We start from the raw sequence: 23981 nt of genomic DNA on the forward strand, positions 1-23981 counted from the left end.
CAGGAAGGGTGGAGAAGGGTTCAGAGGAAGTTAGAGCTGAGGGAGAGAGAGGAAGCAGGCAGAGAGCTGTGAGTGTTCATTTGTGGGAAGGCCCTAACAGGGGGAAGGCTTGGGGATGGCAGTGCCCCCTGAATTTTTATTAAGTATAGATTTCTTTGCTGCTATGATGGATTTGGCTTTCTGGTGTTTGGATAAATGTTTTGGTTTTGTCTTCCATATGGAGAGTGTTATATTTTGCGATTCAGAATTATGCTGGCATATGCATAGCTACTGTAGACACTATGAATACTGCGTTGCCATTACAGGAATTTATAACCAGTAAGACAATTAAGAAACATAACAATGAGCAACATAATCTAAGAGAGAAAAAAAGGGGGGGGGAGAGAGAGGGAGAAGGAGGTATACAGGTACAATCTACAAGAAATGCAAAGTAACATGGAAATTGATTCTGGCTAGGATGATGAGGGAAGGAATGAAAATGCCATCTGAACTAGATCTCCAAGGATGGGGAAAATCTCAACAGGCCAGTTAGGGATGTCTCTTCCTCTGAGGCAGATATTGAGTATTAGAGTAAAAATTATAATACTTTTTGGGCATTATTTTCCCTTCTAATGGTACTAAAAACTCCTAAGTTCAACAGACAGCTAAAGGTCTGCTACATTACTTAAACTCAGACAAAGAACCAGAGTTATATTTAAAGAGAGAGATAAAAGGGAATTATTTTCCATTCTCAAAAAAAAATTCTCCTAGTCATTCCTGTTTTCTAATGGGAGTTATCAACTTCTCCCTCCATATTCAGTTTTTTTTGAAAGGCACTTTATTATGAACACAAGGGTTGGGGGGGGGGGGTGGTCTGGAGGAGATGGTGGGCTGTCTTAGTCTTGCTGTTTGGCCTGAGAGGCCTCAGCATTGGCCCAAAGCACTGCTCCTAGGGAGGGGAATGGCCACTGCTGGAACAGGGGCCCAGCTGCTGTTGTGTCAGCCCCTGTCTTTGCCTCATTTCACTTGGGGAGACCTGTAGACCATGTACCTCTCAGGGCATCAGAATAGGCAATGGGTCCATAGAATTTAAATCTTCATCCTTCCAGATGGCTTTCTTGCCCTTGGGATAGGGGGCCAACTCTTCCCTATGGTGGTAACGTGGTAATGTCATTCCTTCATCTCCTGTCTTTCCAGATTTTCATAGCCGCGGTCCAGCTCATATTCTGTATCCAAGTTGCTTCTGAGTTTCTTGGCTGTCTTGGTGATGACAGAGCTGGGATCATGAGGGTTCAGCCAGGACACAAGATCTGTCTCCATGTTCCAAAAATAAGGAAGGCCACAGACTGGGTCAAACACCTTGTACCAGTTGGGCAGCAGGCCCTCGATCCTGGTGCCCTTGTAGTCCACAGGTTTGCCGTCATAATCCTCAGGGATGATCTTTTCCTCTGGCTTGGGCTCCATGTGTTTTGAGGATGCTGCATGTGGTCAGGTGGTACTGTAGGGATACAGGGAGCAGCATGGCAAGGCCTCGTGACCACCATGCATTCAGGGCGATCCAGGGAGCTTAATGGCCCCTCCCACTCAGGCCCAGTGAAACTGGGGTGATGCAGAGTGGCCAGCGCTTGTCTATGCTCTAGGAGGGTCCATATTCAATTTTAACAAGCTACCTCTACTTAAATGTTTCCTTTTTAATAAATATATTATTTTATACACCTGACTAAATCTTTCTTGTTTTAAGATCTGTCTTCAACTTTAAGAAATCCAGCAGTTCTACCTGGTATCAATCTTCCTATATCTTTTCTTCTAACAAAGGGTTTAAATAAGTCTTTGGAATGATGTAGGTTTTCTCTACTCTGCTAGCCAGCATTCAGTTTAAAGATAAAATCCTATAGTAGGGGATTCAATCAACACAGTAAATATAGTATTAAGGAACTTAATCTGTAAGGATTCTAGCAGCTCCTCCCACCATAGGCTTCATGTGATTCAAGCAGGTCACATGGATCTATTAATGGATGGGAAAAATCTTCCCATTTATATTACCATTGCAATTCCTTAACATTAAAGGTTGTCTTTTTTATCTTTTGTAGCTCACACAATTCTTTCTTGAATGAGACTATTGTAATAATAAATATATTATTATTGTAATAATAAATTGAATAAATTCATCATAAGCAGTAACTTTATTACTCAAATCACTTGTATATAACACATGCATAAAAATAATCTATTGCATCACAATATATAGACAAGTCCTTAATTTATTTTAAAGGACCTTGGGGTTTGAAGCTATTGGATGAAAGGCGGATGATGCCAGACAAGAAAAAACCTCTTGTGATTGGTCCACAAGATTATGCCACTCCTCTTAGATGATATCCTGAGGGAGCTAGAGGAGGATGGCTGTCCTATCTCTCATCCAGCCACAGAGATTGTGAGCCAAAAGGTGTCTCTCTTTCTTTTGTGGTTATTCTTTCCTGATCTTAGGTGAAAGAATATTCTGAAGTGAGTGTCCAGGTGATATGGTGAGTTTGGGAGATTCAGAGGTCCCACTGGCAAGTGCAAGTAGTAGCAGTAGTGGTAGAGTCTAATAACAGAAGCAGCACCTGCTGACAGATGTGGAAAGACACTTCCCCAAAGACATTGACAGTTTCAGAGAGAGACCCTTCATGGCCTAGAGAAGCACTGTCTGTGAACTCTCAAGAGGCCTAGCAGAGAGCTACACCTAAGGGGAACTTTATGAGAATTCTAAGAAAAGAGAAAAGGACTTCCTGGGCTAGAAACTCGGAGGTACCCCTTTGCCACATTTGCTACCTCTGCATGTGCCCAGTATCTTTGAACTTTAGTATATTCTTTTCAGGAAGGAACAGGAGGAGAGTATGCAGGAAATATTTAGTATGAAATGTTCTTACTATAACCATCTTACGAAATTTCTTTGCTAAATGCTAATTCAAGCTATTGGTTGAGTAACAACGAGATGCACAACAGAGAGTAAATGTCAACCACCCCTCTGCAGACTAATGAACATGGGTACAGGTAAAAGCAAAGAAACCCTCAATGAGGCTGTTATATGTGGGGGCCTCATCTGAGATAACCTTGATGTCATTAACATTTAAAATGACCACTAGAGAGACTGACCCGAAACTCTTGTATACCACAGCTTTATGTAATCCATTAGAAAAATTAGGCATTTTTCCTCTTCTTTTAAATTGCTATTGGTCAGTCTGTTTTCCCAGTGTGTTCCCTTAAAACTCACACCAGTTCTTTTAAGATAACTTTTGTCTGAATGTTAATGCATTGAAATCTGTCCAAGATAATCCAACTATTTCGAGTAGTGTTTCCAGTACACTATAATGGCTAATTCCTTTTCTCTTAAGATGATCTAAGCTTTGATTGCTGGACTAGAGAGAGCATTTAATAAGTGCTTCCTACAAGCCCAAAACTCTGCTAAATGCTGAGGATACACATAAAAGCAAAAAATATCACTTGCCCTCAAGAAGCTTATATTCAAATGAAAGAAAACACATTAAAGGGATTCTAAGAGAGGAGAGGGGAGGGGAAAAATTTAGGAAGTGTTGAGAAGACCAGGTAGAGAACAAGATTAGACAAAAACTCACTTTTTAGAGCTTACCTATAAAACTTAAGATAAAGAGAAATCAACTCCACTAAGTACTTACTCTCTTTTGGAGTTTACCTGATCTTTCTCTCTTTTTTTTTTTTAACTAATCCTACTCAGCCTAGTGAGAGGGATGAGTATGGACCTCTACTGGGATTTTCCAAGTGACACAGGGATTTCCAGAGAAACTGTGAGTACCCTATCTTATTTTAGGGGGCTCAGAGGATTTGGGTATGTATGTATTCCAGGTGTGATAGGATACCTAGAGATATTTTGTCTAGGCCTCTACTTTGACTCCTCATGTTTATGAGATCCCTGGATAAATTTTGGGTGCCCAAGGTTGTTGCAAAGACTCAAAGGAATTTTTTTAGTTTAAAGTACCATTATCATGGGCAAGGTAAGCCTATTCAGCAGCAGCAGTGATTCCATCACTGAAAGCTTGCCATTGAATAAATTTCATGAGGACCACACAAGGAAGAAAAACATCTTCAGAGGAAGAAGTCACAAGGTAACCCTTGGGCTCACGTATTCCTCACTAACATTATAGTTAGCATTTATTAAGCCCATTCTCCCCAGAGAGAGCATGAGGGGCATTGTGAGCACAGGGAACACAAGGGACAAGGTGAGCATGGGGAATATGTGCCCCTGGATTGAAAAACATTTTGCACCAAGTATTCTTGCTATAGTTTATTACTAAATCATTTTTCTAAAAGTGACAGAAGTTGTAAAGATTTCTTCTCTATATAAGGAAAACACTTCTTAACAACTAGAGCTGGGGCGGCTAGGTGGCACAATGAATACAGCACTGGCCCTGGAGTCAGGAGGACCTGAATTCAAATGCAGACTCAGACACTTAACATTTACTAGCCGTATGACCTTGGGCAAGTCATTAACCCAAATAGCCCTGCATTACCCCTGCAAAAAGCAAAAAAAAAAAAACAAACAAAAATAAAACAAAAAACCAACAACAAAAAATTAGAGCTGTCCAAAAGCAGAATGGGCTGCCTGAGATAGAAAGTTTTCCTAGTTTTTCCCCCTAATATTTTTAATATATTTAAACAATAACATCCAACAGATGTCAATTTCTCTCCTGGGTCAGTATTTTCAAAAAGCAGTTCTTTTCAGATGCATCAAGGATAATGTTTCTCAATCTCTAATCCTAGCTATTAGTTCCCAATCTCTATTCCAGAATATTTCAAATTATTTCAAAAAAATTTGTGGTACCCCACTCACCAAATCAAATAACAATAATTAGCATTCACATCAGTTTGGCAGGAAGTGATCTCAAACTCTACCAATAGAATTTCATAACATATAAAATTCTTCCCTACAAGTATTTTCTTTTCAGATCCTGTTTTCTGGGACATCACTTAAAACTTTTATAACAGAATTACTTTAACATGAGATGAAATTTAGGATTATAGCAATATAATAGATAAAGCAGCATAAATTATCACAAAATAGGGTAAGTACAGATATTACTTAAATATTATTTACCTCATTTATCTTGGCTGAAATTCAGCAATGACAGAAAAACATACCTGGTACATTCTATTAGGGTAATTTTAAGGCGGCCTTCTGTAAGTCCAAATTGTTGTATGTATAATCGATGTTCATTTTCGTCCTTTGTGTTTTGTGAGACTTGAAATGGGAAAAATGGCTTGAATCTGACAAAAATTAAAAAGAAAAAAAGGTTTAAGTTTCTGGTTTACAAAAACTTTGGGAATAACATTAAATATGCTAATATAACCACCTGCAATAAAAGACCAGACAATCCATTCTCTCTTTAGGTCATGTTAATATATTACTTTCATTTTCAACTGGGCCAAAATTAAATTCAGAACTCTAAAACATGTATCTCATGTTGGAAAACATTCACCTTTCCAAATCTAAACAAATCAATACTAAAGTCGAAAACAGAACAGAGATATGCTTTCTCCTAATTCCATACCCCATGTCAAGATACCATGCTATCTCTTGGGAATACCTAAAAGCTCTAAAAAGTCCTGCAGATTAATATCATATTAGCTTTAATATATCTAGGAATTAGTAGCTCCTGGTAAAATTCTAAGCTATATGCTAGAAAACCTAAATCTTATCTATATGGGAAAAGAGAAGAAGGGCATAGGACATTAGTCTACTACATTAAGCATGGAGCACTGGAGCTGAACAAATTCCTCTCCCACCATTCTCTTCTCTATAAAGAGGAAATAGGAGTAAAGTTAAGAAAAAGAATAAGATTACAAAATTAACGGAAATACAAAATTAACAATGATAATTATGAATGTCAATGGGATGAACTCACCCATAAAATGGAACACAATCCAACAATATTTTTTGTATAAGAAATGGATTTAAAAGATATTCACAGAGTTAAAATGAGGGTCTAGAGTAAAATCCATTATGATTCAGCTGAACTCAAAATGGCAGGGGTAGCAATCACAATCTCAGACAAGGCAACAGCAATATAGACTTTATTAAGAGATAGACAAAGAAGCATACCAAAATGTACCAAAGATAATTAAAACCACATAAAACAGACATATACAAATATGCATCAAATAGCAAAGAATCTAAGTACTTAAAGAAAAAGCTGAGTGAATTACACAGAAAAATAGACAGCAAAAGTATAATAGTAGTAATATTGATACTAATGCTGGTACTCTCCTCATTTGATAATAGTTAAGAAATTAGAAAGGTAGATGAGTAGAACACACTAAATAAACAAAAGTCATATGGAAATTAACACAGCAGCCTAGTATTTGAGGATTTGAGACTTGATAGATCCAAAGACCTCAGCTACTAATATAAGAACTTACTATTCAACAAAAACTCCTGGGAACATTGAAAGCAATCTGGCAGAAAGTAGACACAGACCAACATCTTGCCACATATACCAAAATTACCTCCAAATGAATATATGACTTGACACAAAGTGTGACATCATAAACAAATTAGAGGTATAAAGAAGAAATAATTTTTTCAGAGAAGGGTCTAGTTTCTGATATATGAGAAACTGACTGAAATTTATAAGCAACTTCCCAACTGGCAAATGATCCAAGGATGCAAACAATTTCCTAAGGAAGAAATCTAAGCTATCAATAGTCAAAATCAATCTGTCAACAAGCATGCCAAAATGTGCCCAAATCACTAATAATTAGAAAAATGCAAATTAAAACCACTATGAGGTCCCACCTCACATCCAGCATCTTAGCAAAACTGACAAGAACTGCAGGAAAACAGGCACATGAATGTACTGTTGGGAGAGCTGTGAATTGGTACTGCCATTCTGGAAATAAATCTGGAACTACACTGCAAAAGTTACTACCAAACTGTGTACAACCTTTTTGACCCAGCAAATGACCACTGGGCTTATATCCCAGAGATCATATGGAAGGAAAAGACCCCTATATACAAAAAATATTTATAGGGGCTCTTTTTGTGTTGGCAAAGGACTAGAAGCTAAGAAGGTACCCATCAATTAGAGAATAGCTGAACAAATTATGGTATATGAAATTAAAAGAATACCAATACCACCCTGATGTAATAGATGATAAAGCAGGAGAAGAAATTAAGTGTGTTAGTGCATACCTGTAATTCCTACTGCTGAGGGAGAGGCTAAACCTGGTAAATCACTTGAGTTTGGTAGTTCTGAGCTATAGTAGGGCCAAAGTCATTTGGGTTTCCAAAGTTTAGCACTAATATAATGAGTCTTAGGGAATAAAAACCTCCAGAATGCCTATGGAAGAGCAATAATAAACTAAATTGTAAGGATGCTTAGAATTATAGGCCAATGCATAAATGAAGCAACATGGTAATGTTCCTAAGATGTGTATGCTAAGTATGAATCTAAAATTAGGGGCTGATGTGGAGATAAGCTTCAGGAATACATATTTGTTTCCATATTTGTTATTCTAATTCTATATCTGTTATTGCCCTAAGGCATTCTATGATTTCTATATCTCTAAAGTTGACTAATCTTAAGAATAAGAATTGAGCATTAAGTAGTTTGCTGGCTAGAATGAACTGAGATAAAAAATGTTAAACATCTTTTAAATCAATATGCCTGTAGGCTGTAGAGGGTTATGTGGAAATTTGAGTTGTTGCAATTCTAATGCCTTTTTACTTGTGGTTCATGGCCTAGACATCAAGAAAGTTTTACACTAGTTCTGAATTCTTACAAAAAGATCCTTATCCTTCATAAGAAAAGCATGTGCGAGAAATAGCTGATGCCACTAGAAGTTTTTATCTCCTTGCCATAAGGAATTAAACAGATTAATTAAACAGATCTGGCATTAGAGAATCTGAGTTCAAATCTTACCAGTGACATTTATTACTGGCTAATTAAGTCACAATTCCCTTGGATCTCAGTTTCTTCATTTGCAAAATTAGGGGGCTGAACTAGGTGGTCTCTAGAATTCCTTCCTGCTCTATACCTACCATCCTACAAAATTTTAGCAAAATCTAACCTAGTTGCATTCTTTATTCTTTTTTTTTTTTTAAGATTCAATAACTAAAATTTTAATTCAAACTTAAAACAGAAGAGAAGCACAAAATATGCCAGTTGGAAGGCACTTAAAAGCCATCTAGTGCAATCTATAATACCTTAGATTATGTGCTTTTTGTTCTTGGGAAACATATTTGTAATTTCAAAATATTTGTAGGGAATAAAGAAATTCTAATCTGGTAATAAGTTAAAACTTTAAAATAACTTTAAAACAAGTAAAGAGCATGCCAGATACACATTAGGTATATAAATGCCAACATTACATGTGTGATAAATCTAACGGGTCTTAAAAAATAAGAGATAAATGTTAACAAATGTTAATCTCCCTCAAGGTTTTACTGCTTCAGAATTACCCAATTCCAGTCTTTTTTATGAAAGCTAAGTACCGTATACATTTAAGCTAGATTCCTCCCAGGATGAAGAATATTCTATATAAGGCATATATATTGATATTTATTACTTTTAATCAATACCTATTAAAAGAGAACAGAAAATGGAAAACATTTATAAAGATAGATTATACTTTGAGAGAACAGAACTATATGTAAAAACCTGTTTATGATCTTGAAAGTTTGTTGGGAATGAAGTAGTGTACTTTGCAGTTAATCGGGCCATTGTTTTCACATGAAATTATAAACTCCTTGTACAAGACATATGTCCACAGTACCAATCTTCCCATTTGCTAAGGCATTGATGACATTTCCAAGGGCTAAAAGTGATTGATTGATGTTTGCGCCTTCCCTAAAACGGCTTCCTCTGGTGTTTGTGGCATTGGCACGTTCAGATCCTGCCAGGTCGATGAGACACATCTTGGCAATACAAACATTTTGATTTATACGTGCTGTTTTTTCTTGTTGTCATAAGTAAATCTTCCCAAGCTTCTCTTGCTTCTTGTTTCTGAATGTCAAATTTTCTATTCAACTCTGGTTTTGCAGCAAGAATGCTTGAAAGTCCTCTATTCCACTGAATGACCATATTTTCCCCTGAAACATGATACTCAGTTTTGCTGGGGAGGTGATTCTTGGTTTTAATCCCAACTCCCCTGCCCTCCGGAATATCCTATTCCAGGCCCTTCGATCCCTCAGTGTAGAAGCTGCCAGATCCTGTCTTATCCTGATTTTGTTTCCACAATATTCAAACTGTTTCTTCCTGGCTGCTCGTAATATTCTCTCCTTCATCTTGGAATTCTGGAATCTGGCTATAGTATTCCTAGGAGTTTTCTTTTTGGGATCTTTTACAGGAGGTGATCAGTGGATTCTTTCAACCTCTATTTTGCCTTCTAGTTCCAAAACATCAGGGCAATTTTCCTTGAGAATTTCTTGGAGGATGATTTCTAAGTTCTTTCTTTGATCGTGGCTTTCAGGTAGTCCAATAATTTTTAAATTATCTCTCCTGGATCTCTTTTCCAGGTCAGTGGTTTTTCCCATGAGATATTTCTTTTTAAAAAAAAATTGTTTTACCCATGAGATATTTCACATTGCCTTCTATTCTTTCATTTGTTGGGATCTTGATTTCTCGTAAAGTCACCAGCTTTCCTTTGCTCCATTCTAAATCTGAGGGAATTATTCTCCTCATTGAGCTTTTGATCTTCTTTTTCCATCTGGCAAATTCAGCTTTATAAGGCATTCCTCTCTTCATTGCCTTTTTGAGCCTCTTTTGCCAATTGAGTTAGTCTGTTTTTTAAGGTATGATTTTCCTCAGTCAGGCTGTTGACTCTCATTTTGTAATTTTCTTGCATTGTTCTCATTTCTCTTCCCTATTTTTCCTCCACTTCTCTTATCCGCTTCTTAAGGTCCTCTATGGTCTATAACTAGCTAGTATTTTCCTTTGAAGCTTTTGGTGCAGGAGTTCTGACTTCATTGGCTTCCTCCTGTTCCATGCTTTGCTCCTTTTTGTCCCGAAAATAGGAGTCTAATTTTGGAATCTTCTGTTTGTTTTGTTTCCTTTGACTGGTCATGTTGCCCCTCAGTCACTTGACCCCTGGGCTTTTTGCCACAGTAGGACTCTGCCACCAGACAGGGGAGCTTTCGTCCCAAATGCTGGGGTTTTCTCAGCGGCTGGAGGTATTAGTTGGGTGCCCTCTCTGAAGCCTCCACACTCTCTGACAAGCTGGACACACACCCTAGGACCTCCACCTAGACTGCAATCCAGATCCAAGAAGGTTAAAGCAAGAGCGATTACCCCTCAGACTGGTGCTTGGTCCCCCTACACTCTGCAGGCCAGGAGCTGAAGCTGCCACATGGCGCTGGCTGGCTGTGCTGGCGACTCAGCGGCTTCTCGCCCCAGGGGCAAAAGCCGAGGCTCTCCCAACTACTGGTCCCAAAGTCCACACTGCACTGACCTCTCACTTTGTTCTTCCCATCTATGTGTTGATGAATCTGGAAATGGCCACAGCTGCTGGTGATCTGGAGTCTCTCCAGCCAGTGGCTGGTCAGACCCACCCTGGGGCTTAAACCTCTGGCTCACATAGGCCTGGGCTCGGCTCCCAGAGCACTGTACTGGCTGCTTGCTGCTGGCCTGCCAGGCTGTCCTCAGTGGGAGGTTAGCTTCTCTGTGTCATTTTGTGGGTTCTGCAGCTCCAAAGTTTGTTCAGAGTCCCCTTTTACATGGATTGGGGAAGGTGGAAGCTGGAGCTGCACGGAGGTCCTGCTTCTACTCCGCCATCTTGACTCTGATCTGCATTCTTTATTCTTAAAACATTTAAGGAAAAGAAATGTTCTGAGAAACAACAGGGGGTGAGAAGGAGAAATGAAGAACAAATGATGAAAGGAACCATTGTTTCATATTTCTGCTCAGCACAGCATGAAATATACTAATAGGGAACTTGCATGATTACCTGTAACTAACCATAAAATAAGAGAAATGACAAAATAATGAGTAAATGGACCACACACAGAAGCAGCTTTAGACGGATAGCTCAAATCTGATGATAGACTATAGACAATATGGAACAAAAAGAGAGATACAGTTAAAAAGAACCAGTAGAGGAGATCATGAAATTGATTAGGTCTTTAAAAGCAAAACTCTGAAAGTACAAATAACATAATTAATTGTAAAACTAAGTAGGTTGAGGTAGTAAATCTCAATCTTTCAAAAATTCTATCCTGCTGGACAGCAAATTATAAGTCATGCTATTATAATGTTCATGGAAGTAATAACAAGCTGTATGTGTTTTCTTAAATTCACATTTGTCAATAATTTGTAGCCTTCTCTTCATCTGGTTAGGATTAATAAAGTTTATTAGCTGACTTTAAAAAAATATTGTATGTATATTCTTAATTCCCAGCATAATTCCTGACATATAGCAGGTGCTTAATAAATCGTTATTGATAGATTGATAAAATCTTAGTATGTTTGGCAAAATTCTTCCTAATATAAAGCAATCTTCTAAAATGTCACCAACTTTTCTATAAAATTCCAAGGCACAGTAAAGCCTCTTCACATAGGAATAAAAAAAGGGTAATGTGTTTCTTTAGGATAAGCATTACTTAATAGACTCCATGTTCCTTCACATAGAACCAAGTTCCACTAATACCCACATTTCTCCTCTAAAGATGAAAAGAAAAAGAAAAACTTAATGGAGGCATCTCACATGGACTTATCTTTCTTCTGTGTCCCAGGCAAACAAATTCACAGGTGCAACTGGATTAGATTTTTCTCCAAGGTGTCTTTCCATCTTATGCATGAAGATTCTGTGTTTCTAATTTCTTATACACCATTTAGAACTTCTTTTCTCTTCACTGACTTTATATTTGTCTGCCTGTTTTTCAAACTTTAACTGATAATCACTTTATTTACTTTATTTCTTTTCTTCCCTTTTTCCTTCCCCTAGCCCCAACCTAATAAACAATTTCCTACTAGGATGTCAGAAAGATGGCTAAATAGCAGGACACTGTACTGCAAGTCTCTCCCCCCCCCCAAAAAAAAAAAAACTTTCCTCCAAACACACCTAGAAAACGCACATAATCCTGATTAGGGAATTCCGAGAAAAAGTCATGAATTATTTTTCCAGCTTAGGTTGGCACAAGGAGACAAGAGGGACAATGTGGACACTGGAGACTGAGTTGGGTTAGTAAGAACTACTGGTGGAGCATTCCAGTCCAGGATTAGGCTGTGCACCAAAGCAAGTCAAGGTCCCAGCATCAATACTGAAGCACTACGATGGGGAAAAGTACCAAGGAGAAGTTTTTTCTTTTGACTATCCAGTTCCTAGGCATAGATCCAGAATAATCAAGGTGGAGAGTTACACTACTCTTCCTCCACCTCCACCCAGGCACAGGCCCTGGACTCTATTACCAAGAGAGAAGCAGGTTCAGAAGCTAGCAACAGCTATGAGGCTCAAACCCCAAGACCAGTTTCAGAAAAACCTGGGAAAACTTATATGAACTGATGGAGAATAATTCGAATAAAATCAAGAGAGAAATTTATGCAATGACAACAAAAGGGTAAAGACAAACAACTCTAAAAGACTTAGGAACTCTGATTAAGTCTAATTACCAACCATGCTACCTACCTCTTAAAAGTTGAAAGACTCAGTACAGAATGAGACATACACTTATATATGTATGTGTGTATATATTTACACGTGTGTGTATTATACACTGTAATGCACAGGGGTTTTGTTTGTCTTTTGTTTTCAAAGGGGGTGGGGGGACGGACAGGATTTGGAGTAAACGAGTGATATGGCAAATTTTTGCTGATTAAAATAGTATATAAATTTTTTTGCAAAGAACAAACTCTCATTTCTAACAAGGTGTTGTGAGGACCTGATCTTCATAGGAACTACTGTAAAGTGAAATGAGCAGAGCCAAGCAAACAATACATATGACTACAACAATGTAAACAAAGACACAACAACAACAACTTGAAAATGAAAGTTGCAAAATCATAATAAACAAAGTTGGCACCAAAGTGCTATAAGAAAACCTCTTCCCCTGTATTCATTTCCAGAATTAGGGAGGTGGACCCAGGATCAGAAACACTGTATATGGTTCATTTAAAAAAAATGTATTGACTGATTTTGCTTTTTTTTCTCTTCTTCCTTTTCCCCCCTATTTTCTTTTTGAATAATTCTTTGTTATATTCTTAAGGAGGGAAAGGATGCAGCAGAAAACTTATGCAATATAAAAATAAAAGATATTAATAAAAATTATCTGGGAAAAAAAAAAACTAGGTTGCTTTTTGTCTTAATAGAATGCATCACATCTAGGGATCACTAAAGAATTGTACTTAACAATTTCCCGTCTTAAATGAGGCTAGAGTGAAACGGCCCAAAACTTGTGATGTTATCAGCATGGATACTATCAGTACCAATGCAGATAGTAACCCATCCATGCCTTCTCATCCTATGTAATATTTATCCCTGCTCTTTCTTAAATCTACCATATAGGATCAACCAAGTATGTTGGAGATCTTTCTCTGGCTCTGTTAATGTTTTGTGGATACTAGCACATTTAGCTATTATTCTATACTACTTTGTTCTTATATAAGAGACCCATCTACAAAATTATATCTCTTAAGGTGTTTGTGGCTGTCATCAGTTAACTGCTGCAGCCTATTGCAAATCTTACCATGTCCCCTGGAATACCTATGTGATTCTTCAAATGTCATGTTGTTCCATTATTCTAGTCATACAGTATCAATGAGAGAACACCAATTCTAAACAGACAGGCTTCAAAGATGGATAAAGGTTGAACTAGCTGGTTGTTAAGATTCCTTCCAACTCTGAGATGCTATAATTTTGTGTTAGAGACAACTTTCCAGTCCCAGAATCTCAATTCCAAATCTAGTACACTCCCCATGATACTTGAACTAATGTATGTTTTGGGAACCTACAGTGTAATCAAGGTTATCAAGAACCCACAAGGAGCTAGTCATTTTTCAGAACAAAGTATAAGAAATCGGGTTCAGTTACTCCCTAGTAGGTTTAGGGGGTTAGCCTGAGTGTGCTGCTGCAGCTCACTATTAGCATACCATGTGGAGTGCCATTCTCCCTTATGAAACGAAACTTAAACCAGAGTGAGACAAGGAAAGCTTTATTACAATTCTTGCAAGTGGGTGTATGGTCACACCTTACAGAAGCCAAACTGAGCTTTTAAATTAGGTTAATCATTCCTGTACCCTCCCTTCAGAGCTGGGATTGGTCTCAAGGTTACAATCTTTCTAAGCCCATCCACCACACATTTCTCCTTAACATGTGCCTCCTCCTGAAAATAGGTCCTATGTTCCGAAAATGGAGGGATAATCTATGCTTGTGTGTGTAAGTTAATATGCATGAAGGTTATTAGGCATGTACAGTAGTTAGGTCTCAGTGACGAGCTCATGAATCTTCGAGTTCGAGCCATGCTGCCACTCTCTTTAACGTCCTGGAGTTAGGAGGTCCAGCCCATCAGGGTGTGCTTATTTGCCCACATTGCACTCCCCAGTAAACTCCCTGCATGGCAATATCTGTGGGAGGAGCGGGACTCCATATAATACTAAATTCTTTATCTCACAAAAGCTTTTTTGACAGCACCAGTCTTGTTACTAATTTTAATCAATTGGTAGAAATCTGTCATACTACATACTTCCCAACTTTCTTAAATAACGCTGCACATAATTTAACTTCTTGTTTACTCAAGAATCAGCAACAACTAGAGTCTTCAACTATTCCCATATATAAGCAATAGAAGTGTCTTACATCTTCAAAATTATTATGGTGTCTATAAAATATTCAAAATCATTACATATTATATATACCACACTATATTGAGGGGGCTATTAATCCTCCAAAATAAGATCACTGGATCACTTTCCATCTATCTCTTATTCTTGGGTTCCTGTTTTTCTGTCGGAAATCTGCAGTTTACTGCCCTGTCACTGTTTTAATAGATCATCAGCCACCTTCTTCAGTTTCCTTTTTCCTTGTCCTTTGTTTTCCTTGATGTTTTTCCCACTCCTCAGCTTTTGCAAAAAACCTTTGGTCTTCTGTAGACACCAACGAGGTATCAATGATTCTATCCTACCAGGATGTAAGCCAGCCATAACTAGCAGTTGTGTAATGTATGATTTTTCAGACATTCTAGCTTTTCTCACATGTTACATGTGGTTTTAAGTGTTGATAAGAAAACAAGAGTCCTGACTATTCTTCCTCCTTCCAACCCTCTAAATCCCTCTTCCAGAACAGGAATCATGGTTGCTCAAAGCTGGATTCTATCTAATTATAATTATTATCTATATAATTATTTATTTATATGTTTATTATATATCTATATAATATATATGTTTATTATATATCTATATATGTTTATTATATACCTATGTATATAACTATCTAATTATAATTATATCTATATAATTATATAAATAATAAAAAGTATCTAATAATAAGTACTTACTAGGAGATTTTTTTTAATTGTGTCCTTTGTGACAAAATCAACTTCTAAGGACAAGAAAACAAAAACGTCAATGATAAGAGGAACACTTCTTTGCTAGCTGCTATATGGCGTTACAGATAGATTGAGAGGCAGAGAAAGACTTGCTAAACAACGTGACCCTTGGCAAGCCACTTAACCTCAGTCTCCTCATCTGAAAAATGGGAGTAATAACAGCCATAGAGTACTTACCTAGTAATTCCAAAGACCAAATTAAAAGGTATATAAAGCATTTTGCAAACTTTAAAGTTGCAATTGTCACCATTATCATCATCATCATCATCATCATCACTATTATTACATAATTAATGTGGGACTAATCATTCCAAAATCACATATTCTAAAAGCTTAAAGAAAAGCATAGATAGTTCTGTTTATGAATTTCCTTATTGTGGCTGATGAAATCCACTTCTAAGAGAAAGATTCTGCCCTCTGAATTCCACAGAGGGAAAAAAAGACTTCTCAATATACCAGCAGAGCTAATAGAATTGAAGTGCTTTCTTCCCCCTCTGTCCATAAACTTAACCTCTGCTGTAATCTAAATTAGATTTCAACTGGGTCACTCTCACTGAAGCTCATAATGTGGTGCTGTCCTATAAGCAAAAACCGCAAAGACTAATAAGAATTGGACAAATGAAAACCAAATTCCCAAATGTCTCATAATTTCTCTAAGTAATTTCAGTCACACTGAAGAAGATGACAAGAGTCAAGAATTTCATAATGTAATACTTAATATCATCTGACTCCAAGGTGAGTTAATGACAGCTGATACCCTGTATGCACTGAGCTAAGTGATCAAATAAGAAATGCTATTGATAGAACAAAAAGAATTTTCTCTGTGTCCAATAAGCTTCTCATATATCTCTAGATTCATCACAATTACAATATGAAGGTCCCCTTTTTGAACCTTCTACATGTTTAATTTAATTCCTCAAATCCCCACTCTCAGTCACTACTCCATGGTAAAAAACCAGAGCACAGTTGCTAAAAAGATGGCCATAACCCAAACTCATTCCTCAGCTCTCCCAACAATCACATAAACAGCAGACTTCTATCTACTGAGTCAAACAATATTGGGTACAAACAATGCCACAAGGTTTTAATTGGGCCTGTATAGATCCAATATTAAAGCTGACTTGTTTAACTAAAAGTCTTCTTCACACTTAACCAAATTTGGGAAAAGTCATATGAAACTATAATGGCCTCCTATATTTAGTTGTGAAGGTAGAATTGAATAGGTTAATTTACCCATCCCAAAGAATGGGAACTGATGCAAAGTGAAGTGAGCAGAACCAGGAGGATACTGTACATACTAACAGCAATATTGTATGAACAACTGTGAATGATTTAGTTATTCTCAGCAATACAATAATCTAAGACAATCCCAAAGAACTCATGATGAAAAACGCTACTGAATCTGAATATAGACCAAAGCATACTATTTTTCACTTTCTTTTATTTTTTTGAGCTTTCTTCCACAAAATGAATAATACGCAAATATGCTTTATGTGATTGCATATGTATTATAATATATATATACACATTATATATATATATTAGACTGCTTACCATCTCAGGGAAAGGATGGAGGTAGGGATAGAATTTGAAACTAAAATTCAAATTTTAAAAAATGTTTAAAATTGGTTTTACATGTAACTTGGAAAAAATAACATATTATTATTATTTTTTAAATCTGTTACCTAGTCTTTTAAGACAAAATAGCTTTTCTCTCCATACCAGAAAAAGCATGATCAGGAAAACTTTTGAGATAAGTCATTTATATCAGAGAAGATACAGAAGCTTCATTATATATAGTTAGTTATGTCTTTACTGTACAATGTCTCTTCCTTGATCAGGGTGAGGTGGTCAATATTTAAGGGTACACAAATACACTTTTAATTTTAACCTTCATTATTAACATTTTCTACCATTATCTTAACTCTAGATAATTAACAAAACATAAAGTTAATGTCTGGTTTGCAGTGTTTGGCAATTTCATGAGGTGTAAATGCTCATTGAAAATTTAATGATCCGTTATTGTTGATACCATTGGGTGAAAAGAAACAGAAACATATGCACGTACGCACACACACACACACACGGGATGAGATGGAAAAATTGAACCTTAGAAGGAATGAATGACTTATACAATGTCATAGAAAGGAAATGAACAGTAAAGTTAGGAATGGAACAGAGATGTCCTGTCTTTCAATACCATGGTCCATGGCATTAGACGAGATTCTGCTTCCAGAGAAAAGAGTATCCCAAAAGTATAATTAATATGTTTGCTTTAATATATCTCAGATTATTGGCAAATTTTTTAAATTAAGTATTATTTTTCCAATCAACAAAAATCTACCCTATCTTTCTCTTACCCCAAGTCTTCTCCCACTTAAAAGAAAAGAAAAACAAAGCCCTGGCATGTGGCCATGTGCGGGTGGGTTTACATACGTATATGTGTAAACATACACTCATATAAATGTCTCTGCACTGAGTCTTTCACCTCTCTATCAGGAGGTGGATAGCATATTTAATCATTAGCCCTCTGGAATCATGGCTGGTCATCATGATGATCAGAATTCCTAAGTCTTTCAAAGTTGTTTGCTTTTACCCTATCATTGTCATATAAACTGCTCTCCTGGTTCAGTTTATGTTACTCTGCATCAGTTCCTATTAGTCTTCCCAGGTTTCTCTGAAACTACTCCCTTCATCATCTCTTATTTCACAATAGTATTCTATCACATTTATATAACATAACTTATTTAGTCATTCCCCAATTTATGGACATTGACTCAGATTCCCATTCTTTACCAACCCAAAAACAGCTGCTATAAAAATTAATGTACATTCTTAGACTTTGTTTTGCTCAGGACTGATTCCCCCCTCACCCCCAATTTACCCTCCCTTAATCCCTTCTCCTTTTTCCTACTTTCCTTTTGAATGAAATGTATTTCTGTACCCAACTATTTGTGTATTATTCCCTCCTTTCACCAGTTTAGATGAGAGTGAACTTTTCCTTTCCTACTTCTTCCTTGTCCCTATAAAACTTCTCCTTGAGTACCCTGATTATGCAAGATAATTTTCCCTAATCTTTTACCTCCCTCACTGGCTCAACTGTGTTTTTCTTCATTTCTCTTTTCATTCCATTCTTAAGATCATCAGGATATAACAGAAACACTCCTTGGTAAAAGACAGGACTTAATATGACTCAGAAGTGATTGGTATATCCTCTTCCCTATATTAGAATATAAGCGGTTTATCCTTTTTGATCCAATGACCATTGATCATCTTCACTGTTTAATTTTTCTCTAACTCCTGTTTGAATTTCTAAGTTGCTATATAGTTCTGGGCCACAAATCAGGTATGCATAGAAGTCCTCTGTTTCATTAAATTTCCATTCTTCCTCATGTTTCTTCCTTATGCTCAGTTGTGCTAGACAAGTCATTCTATAGTGTATTCCAAGCTCTCTGCTCCTTTATAGTACAGCGATGGCTCTTAAATTGTATGTGATCCTGACTGTGGCTCTTTAGTACTTGACTTATTTCTAGATGTTTGCAGTACTTTTTTCTTTGGATTTAGATTTGGACTATAATGTTCCTAGGAATTTTTATTTGTGGAGGTAATTGCAGAATTCTTCCTATGTCTACTTTGTCCTCTCGTTCTAAGAGATCTGGGCAATATTAAGATTTCCTGAAATATGATATTTAGGCTTTTTGGGGAGGAGGGAAGGGTCATAATGATTTTCAATAAGTCCAATGACTTAAATTTTTTCTCCTCAATTTGTTTTCCAGGTCGACTGTTTTTCCTATTTGACATATGACATTTTCTTCCATTTTGTTAGGTCTTTTGATTTTGATTTAATATTTCTTGTTATCTCATGGAGTTACTGACTTCTCTTTTTTTGCTTTTTGGAGGGGGGAAGGCAGGGCAATTGGGGTTAAGTGACTTGCCCAAGGTCACACGCCTAGTAAGTATTAAGAGTCAGGTCCTCCAAACTCCAGGTCCAGTGCTCTATTCACCATGCAACCTAGGTTCCCTGAGTCACTGGCTTCTACTTAGTTTATGCTAATTTTCAGGGAGACAATTGTTAATTCTTTCTTCCATAATTCTCTTTTGTTCTATTTTTTTCATCTAGTGCTCTTATTTCACTGACAAAACCATTTTTAAACTCTTTTGTTTTAGAACTCTTATTTCATCTTTCCAGGAATTACAGATGAATTTGTAGCCAGCCATTTTTCCTTTTGAGGTTTTGCTTGTAAAAGTTTGGTAGTAATTCTGTACCTTCTAAGTTTGTGTCTTGAATGTCATCAAAAGAGCTTTTAGTGGTGGGATTCTTTTTTTTTTTATTTACTCCCTTCTTTTAGCCTACTTCCTCACTTCAGACATGATGTTGGGGTTCGGCACTGGGCACTTCTGGAAGGATGATCTGGGTTGATCCTGTTGGTGTTTTCTTTGGGTATTTGAGTGTCATATTGTTCTAGGTTCCCAGGAACAGCTCAGGCTGGGGATCTTCAAGCTTTCAGTGCTCCCAGTGAGGTCTGATCCAGGGCAAAGTCTGATGGCTGACCCCTGGCCTGAGCTCTCCAATTTCCGGGTCTGGATTTGGATCTTAACAATAGTAGACTGTTGCTCAGTCAGCTGGAATGTTTTCTAGTACAGAGTGATAGAACCAGGGTTTTCTCTTGGTCTGGGATTCCTACTCTGTTTATTCCTCTTTATTATTTCCAGCTAGAAGTAGAAAGTAAGATCCATGTTTCTTCTTGTGATCCGAGCTCCATAATTGCTGCTTACTTCTGAATTCCTTCTCCTCTGCAGTTAGATCACCCGGAGTCTTGTAACCACTTTTGCCCACAGAATGCCACCACTGGGTTCAGGTCCTCTCGTTAGTTAGCCCCAGAACTACCAAAAGCTAAGTAGTGAGTGACAAAGCTGCAAGCTGGCACCTGTTATTAAACCCTGCATGAGGTCCTGGTGCATAGTCTTTTCCCTGAGCCGGAGTGTTTCATACCCAAAATACTTTGACAAGGGGCATCTCTAGTATTCACCAATCTCTGTCTCCCAATGCTAACCTTGTCTGCAAAAATGACTCACTGTGATTTTTTTTCTTGGACTTTCCCATCAAGAAGATTCAGTTTACTTATTTTTAGATCTGTTTGGAGGAATTGAGGGCAGGAAGGTGAGCTCATTTAACTTTTTATTGCTACTCCACTACCTTACTCATGCAAATGAAGTTGACTACAACAGAATTGCTCTTATATCAAATAAACCTTGAAGAAAAAATTTTTTTAATTAAATTTATCTGTTCATCAATACCCACATCATTCTCAACAACAGCTGCTAGCACTACCTAGGAAACATTAAAACAATGCTGGATGCAAAAGATAGAAACTTTGTACATAAATAGAAGTTCATTATTTACTAGATAGTGCGTTCTTGGGATGCAAGTACCTGAAAAAACCAACCAACAGTAAAACATATACAACATACATTAAAAAAAAAAATGATTCTTTTAGTTAGCTACTAAATAAAAGAAAAGAAACTCTTTGTTAGCACTACTTTAAGATTTAGCACTTAAATCTGTCATTGGAGAAACATCTTATTTCATGGTTTTGATGTGGGTTTTTTGAAACCATATTTCTAGAACATCTCCCTGTTTTATAGCACTGACTTTACTAACTCCCTAAGTATACTTAAAGGGTAGCTAGTTAGTACTAGGGAACATTTTGCTTCAAAGCACTTAGAAGCAAAAGTAATATAGACTAGCAAGAGCTAATTAATTACTCTGAGAAGTGGAACCTTTCCTAGATCTTTTTTCATCAAAGTATATATATAAACCACTAAGTATTTAAATACTCCACCCACATTATTAATTCCATTCCCCTTACAATAAAGGAGATTACTCCTAAGCATAAGCTTTCATGTGCTAATGGAAAAAACACAAGACATATTTCTTTAGACTAGAATCCTTCTTTCACAAAAACAAAGTGTTTTGTAAACATTAAAGCATTATATAAATACTAGTCATTTGCTGTAGTTGTAGTACCAGATTCGACTACTATGTATCTGGAAGATAGAGAACATGATAATCTCTAAAGAACTGAATTGAACTGGCCATCACACAGAAAGAAATGAAGAAGCATGGTGGCTTTAAACAGGCCACAACAGACTAAAAATGAAGAACTTTAAAGAAAAGGAGCAAAAGATGTCTCCAGGAAAATCTCCTTTCCTTAGTTTCCTTTGCTGGTTCACCTGCTATATGTATCATGCCCCTTAACACGAGGCTCGATCCTAGAATCCCTTCTCTTCCCTCTCTATATTCTATTAGTGACCTCATCAGTTCCCATGGGTTCAATTTTCATCTCTATGAACATGACTCCCTCATTTATTTCCAGTCATTGTTCTAAGTGCTAGTGCCACATCTCCAACATCTATTGGACATGCAAACTGGATGTCCCATGGTCATTTCAAAATCAACAGTCTACAAGAGAACCTTCACTAACCCCCCCTCCCCCAAACGACCCCTCTCTCTGGCTGTCCAGGTCTGCATCTTTGCCATCATCCTTGACTCCTCATTCCATGTACCCAATAATACCACTTTTACCTCCACGATTTCTCCACTCCTTTTTCTTCACACACAGCCACTATCCTAGTTAAAGCCCTCATACTTCCTCTCAACTACTGCAATAGTTATTCCTTCCACACTGAAGGGATTAGGGGTGCAGCACTCCCACGATCTTGAAAATATGCATAAATCTTTTGGTCCTCTCTTGGTACCAGAGAATAAGTCAAAATAAAGCTAAATGAAGGCTAAATATGCTGCTTTCATATAACAGTATACACATATTTTATGCATTTCTAAGTTCCCAAACTTTTCCCTATTATCATCTGCAGCTTCTGCAAAACTCCCCCTAAATGCCCATTTAATTTCTTATGCCAACCCAAACAGTGATATATCAAAACCGTGATAGGGAAAGTCACAATGTAGAAGGGGTAACTGTAGTCTCCTCACTGATCTCCCTTCCTCAAATCTTTCTTATCTCCAATCTATTCTCCAAGGATCTGTCAAAGTGATGTTCTTACAGCCCAGCTCTCACTATTACTCTCTCCCACTCTACCTGTAATTACTGCCTATTGTCTGTAAGATCAAATATAAACTCCTCAGCTTGTCACATTTAAAAGCCCCAACTTACCCTTCCAGCTTTATTACACATTACTCACTTTCTGTGACCTGCCCTTCCCCCCCCCCAGCCCCCCAAGGAAAGTGATCAGAAACCCTGTTGCATAAGGTAAGAACCGCCTACAGGGGACCTAACCTTTGGTATTAGCAAGCTGGGGCAAAGACCCTACCTGCTGACCAATGAAGAAAACACCTAGAAACAGGAGACATGGGCTAGTGGGGGCAGTTCTCTGCTATAGACTTACTGCCAGTCATCTATAAAATCAATGGAGATTCATAGAGAAAGAAAGAACTCATCAAATGTCTCTTCTCTGCACTTCCCCTCTCCCATTCAATAGAAAGTAATTGAAGGCTCCCTATCAACTATTAGCTGGTACTAAGTTATTTACCACTTTACTGAAAATGACCCTGATTCTGTCCTTGTCTAATAATGGTGCTTACACCTCCATCCTTATTCTATGTCTTGAAAGAAAAGTCACTCAGTTTCTCTCTCTCTCTCTTTTTTTTTTTTTTTGCTTTTTTGGAGGGCAATTGGGGTTAAGTAACTTGCCCAAGTTTACATGGCAAGTTTTTTTGTGTGGGTGCTAAGTGTCTGTAATGTAATGCCAAGCAGAGGTAACTTCCCAAGGTTCAGAATACCAGCATAGGTGCTCTCCATTTTATTCAGTGACAAACCAAGAACAGAGAAGGTCAAAACATGACAACGTTCAAAATACAGCATTTACTAAGGGTGATTAAATAATCTCCAAGTACTACCCCACCCCAGGACCTTACATTCATTCAATCAATTACAAAGTCCCTGTTCTAAATACTACTCCACCCCTAGGCTGTACCTTCATTTAGTCCACCACAAAACCCCTCTTCTCAAATGGAGATTAGTTTCCAATCATAAGCAAAGTACATTCATTTGTTCAACCATAGAACACAAAAAGGTCAAAAGTTCCCCACCCCTGGATCACAACTGAATCTACCCCAGAGTTACATCAAGTTTAAGCACAGCACTTAATACCCAAATGGAGGTCTTTTCTTCATCTTGACACAAGGCAAGTTCTCAGCAATCTTAGTTCCTGGGGAGACAAGGCTTAGCAAGGCCACAAGATACATTGCCAGTCTCTTCATTAATTCATCCTGTCTGCAGAACAGTCCTAGAACCCCTGAAAACATTACCAAAACCCTCTCCCAGGATTTCTGTAAACATACAACAAGAAAATCCTTCTTCAGGGCTTCTGAACCAACAGAAAGGTTTCCAGACCCCTGCAACAACAGCACTGTCCTTCACCAGTGGACAGTATT

At 37.4% G+C, this 23981-nt stretch overlaps 1 protein-coding gene and 1 pseudogene across 2 annotated transcripts in view; both read right to left on the reverse strand.

Moving 5' to 3' along the window:
* The window catches only part of PDZD8 (PDZ domain containing 8), a 110234-nt gene that overhangs the window by 67748 nt on the left and 18505 nt on the right, over window positions 1-23981 (reverse strand). For both annotated transcript variants that reach the window (XM_069099045.1, XM_069099044.1), the window contains exon 2: window positions 5134-5259. In XM_069099045.1, the coding sequence (XP_068955146.1) occupies window positions 5134-5259 (126 nt within the window). The remainder of the gene's footprint in view (window positions 1-5133; window positions 5260-23981) is intronic.
* Window positions 795-1501, reverse strand: LOC138168670 (polyglutamine-binding protein 1-like; annotated as a pseudogene).

The sequence above is a fragment of the Petaurus breviceps genome, unplaced genomic scaffold, assembly GCF_028583685.1.
Source record: "Petaurus breviceps papuanus isolate PSGF00001 unplaced genomic scaffold, PetGlider_PUasm1.0 37, whole genome shotgun sequence".
In the NCBI taxonomy this organism is placed as follows: Eukaryota; Metazoa; Chordata; class Mammalia; order Diprotodontia; family Petauridae; genus Petaurus; species Petaurus breviceps.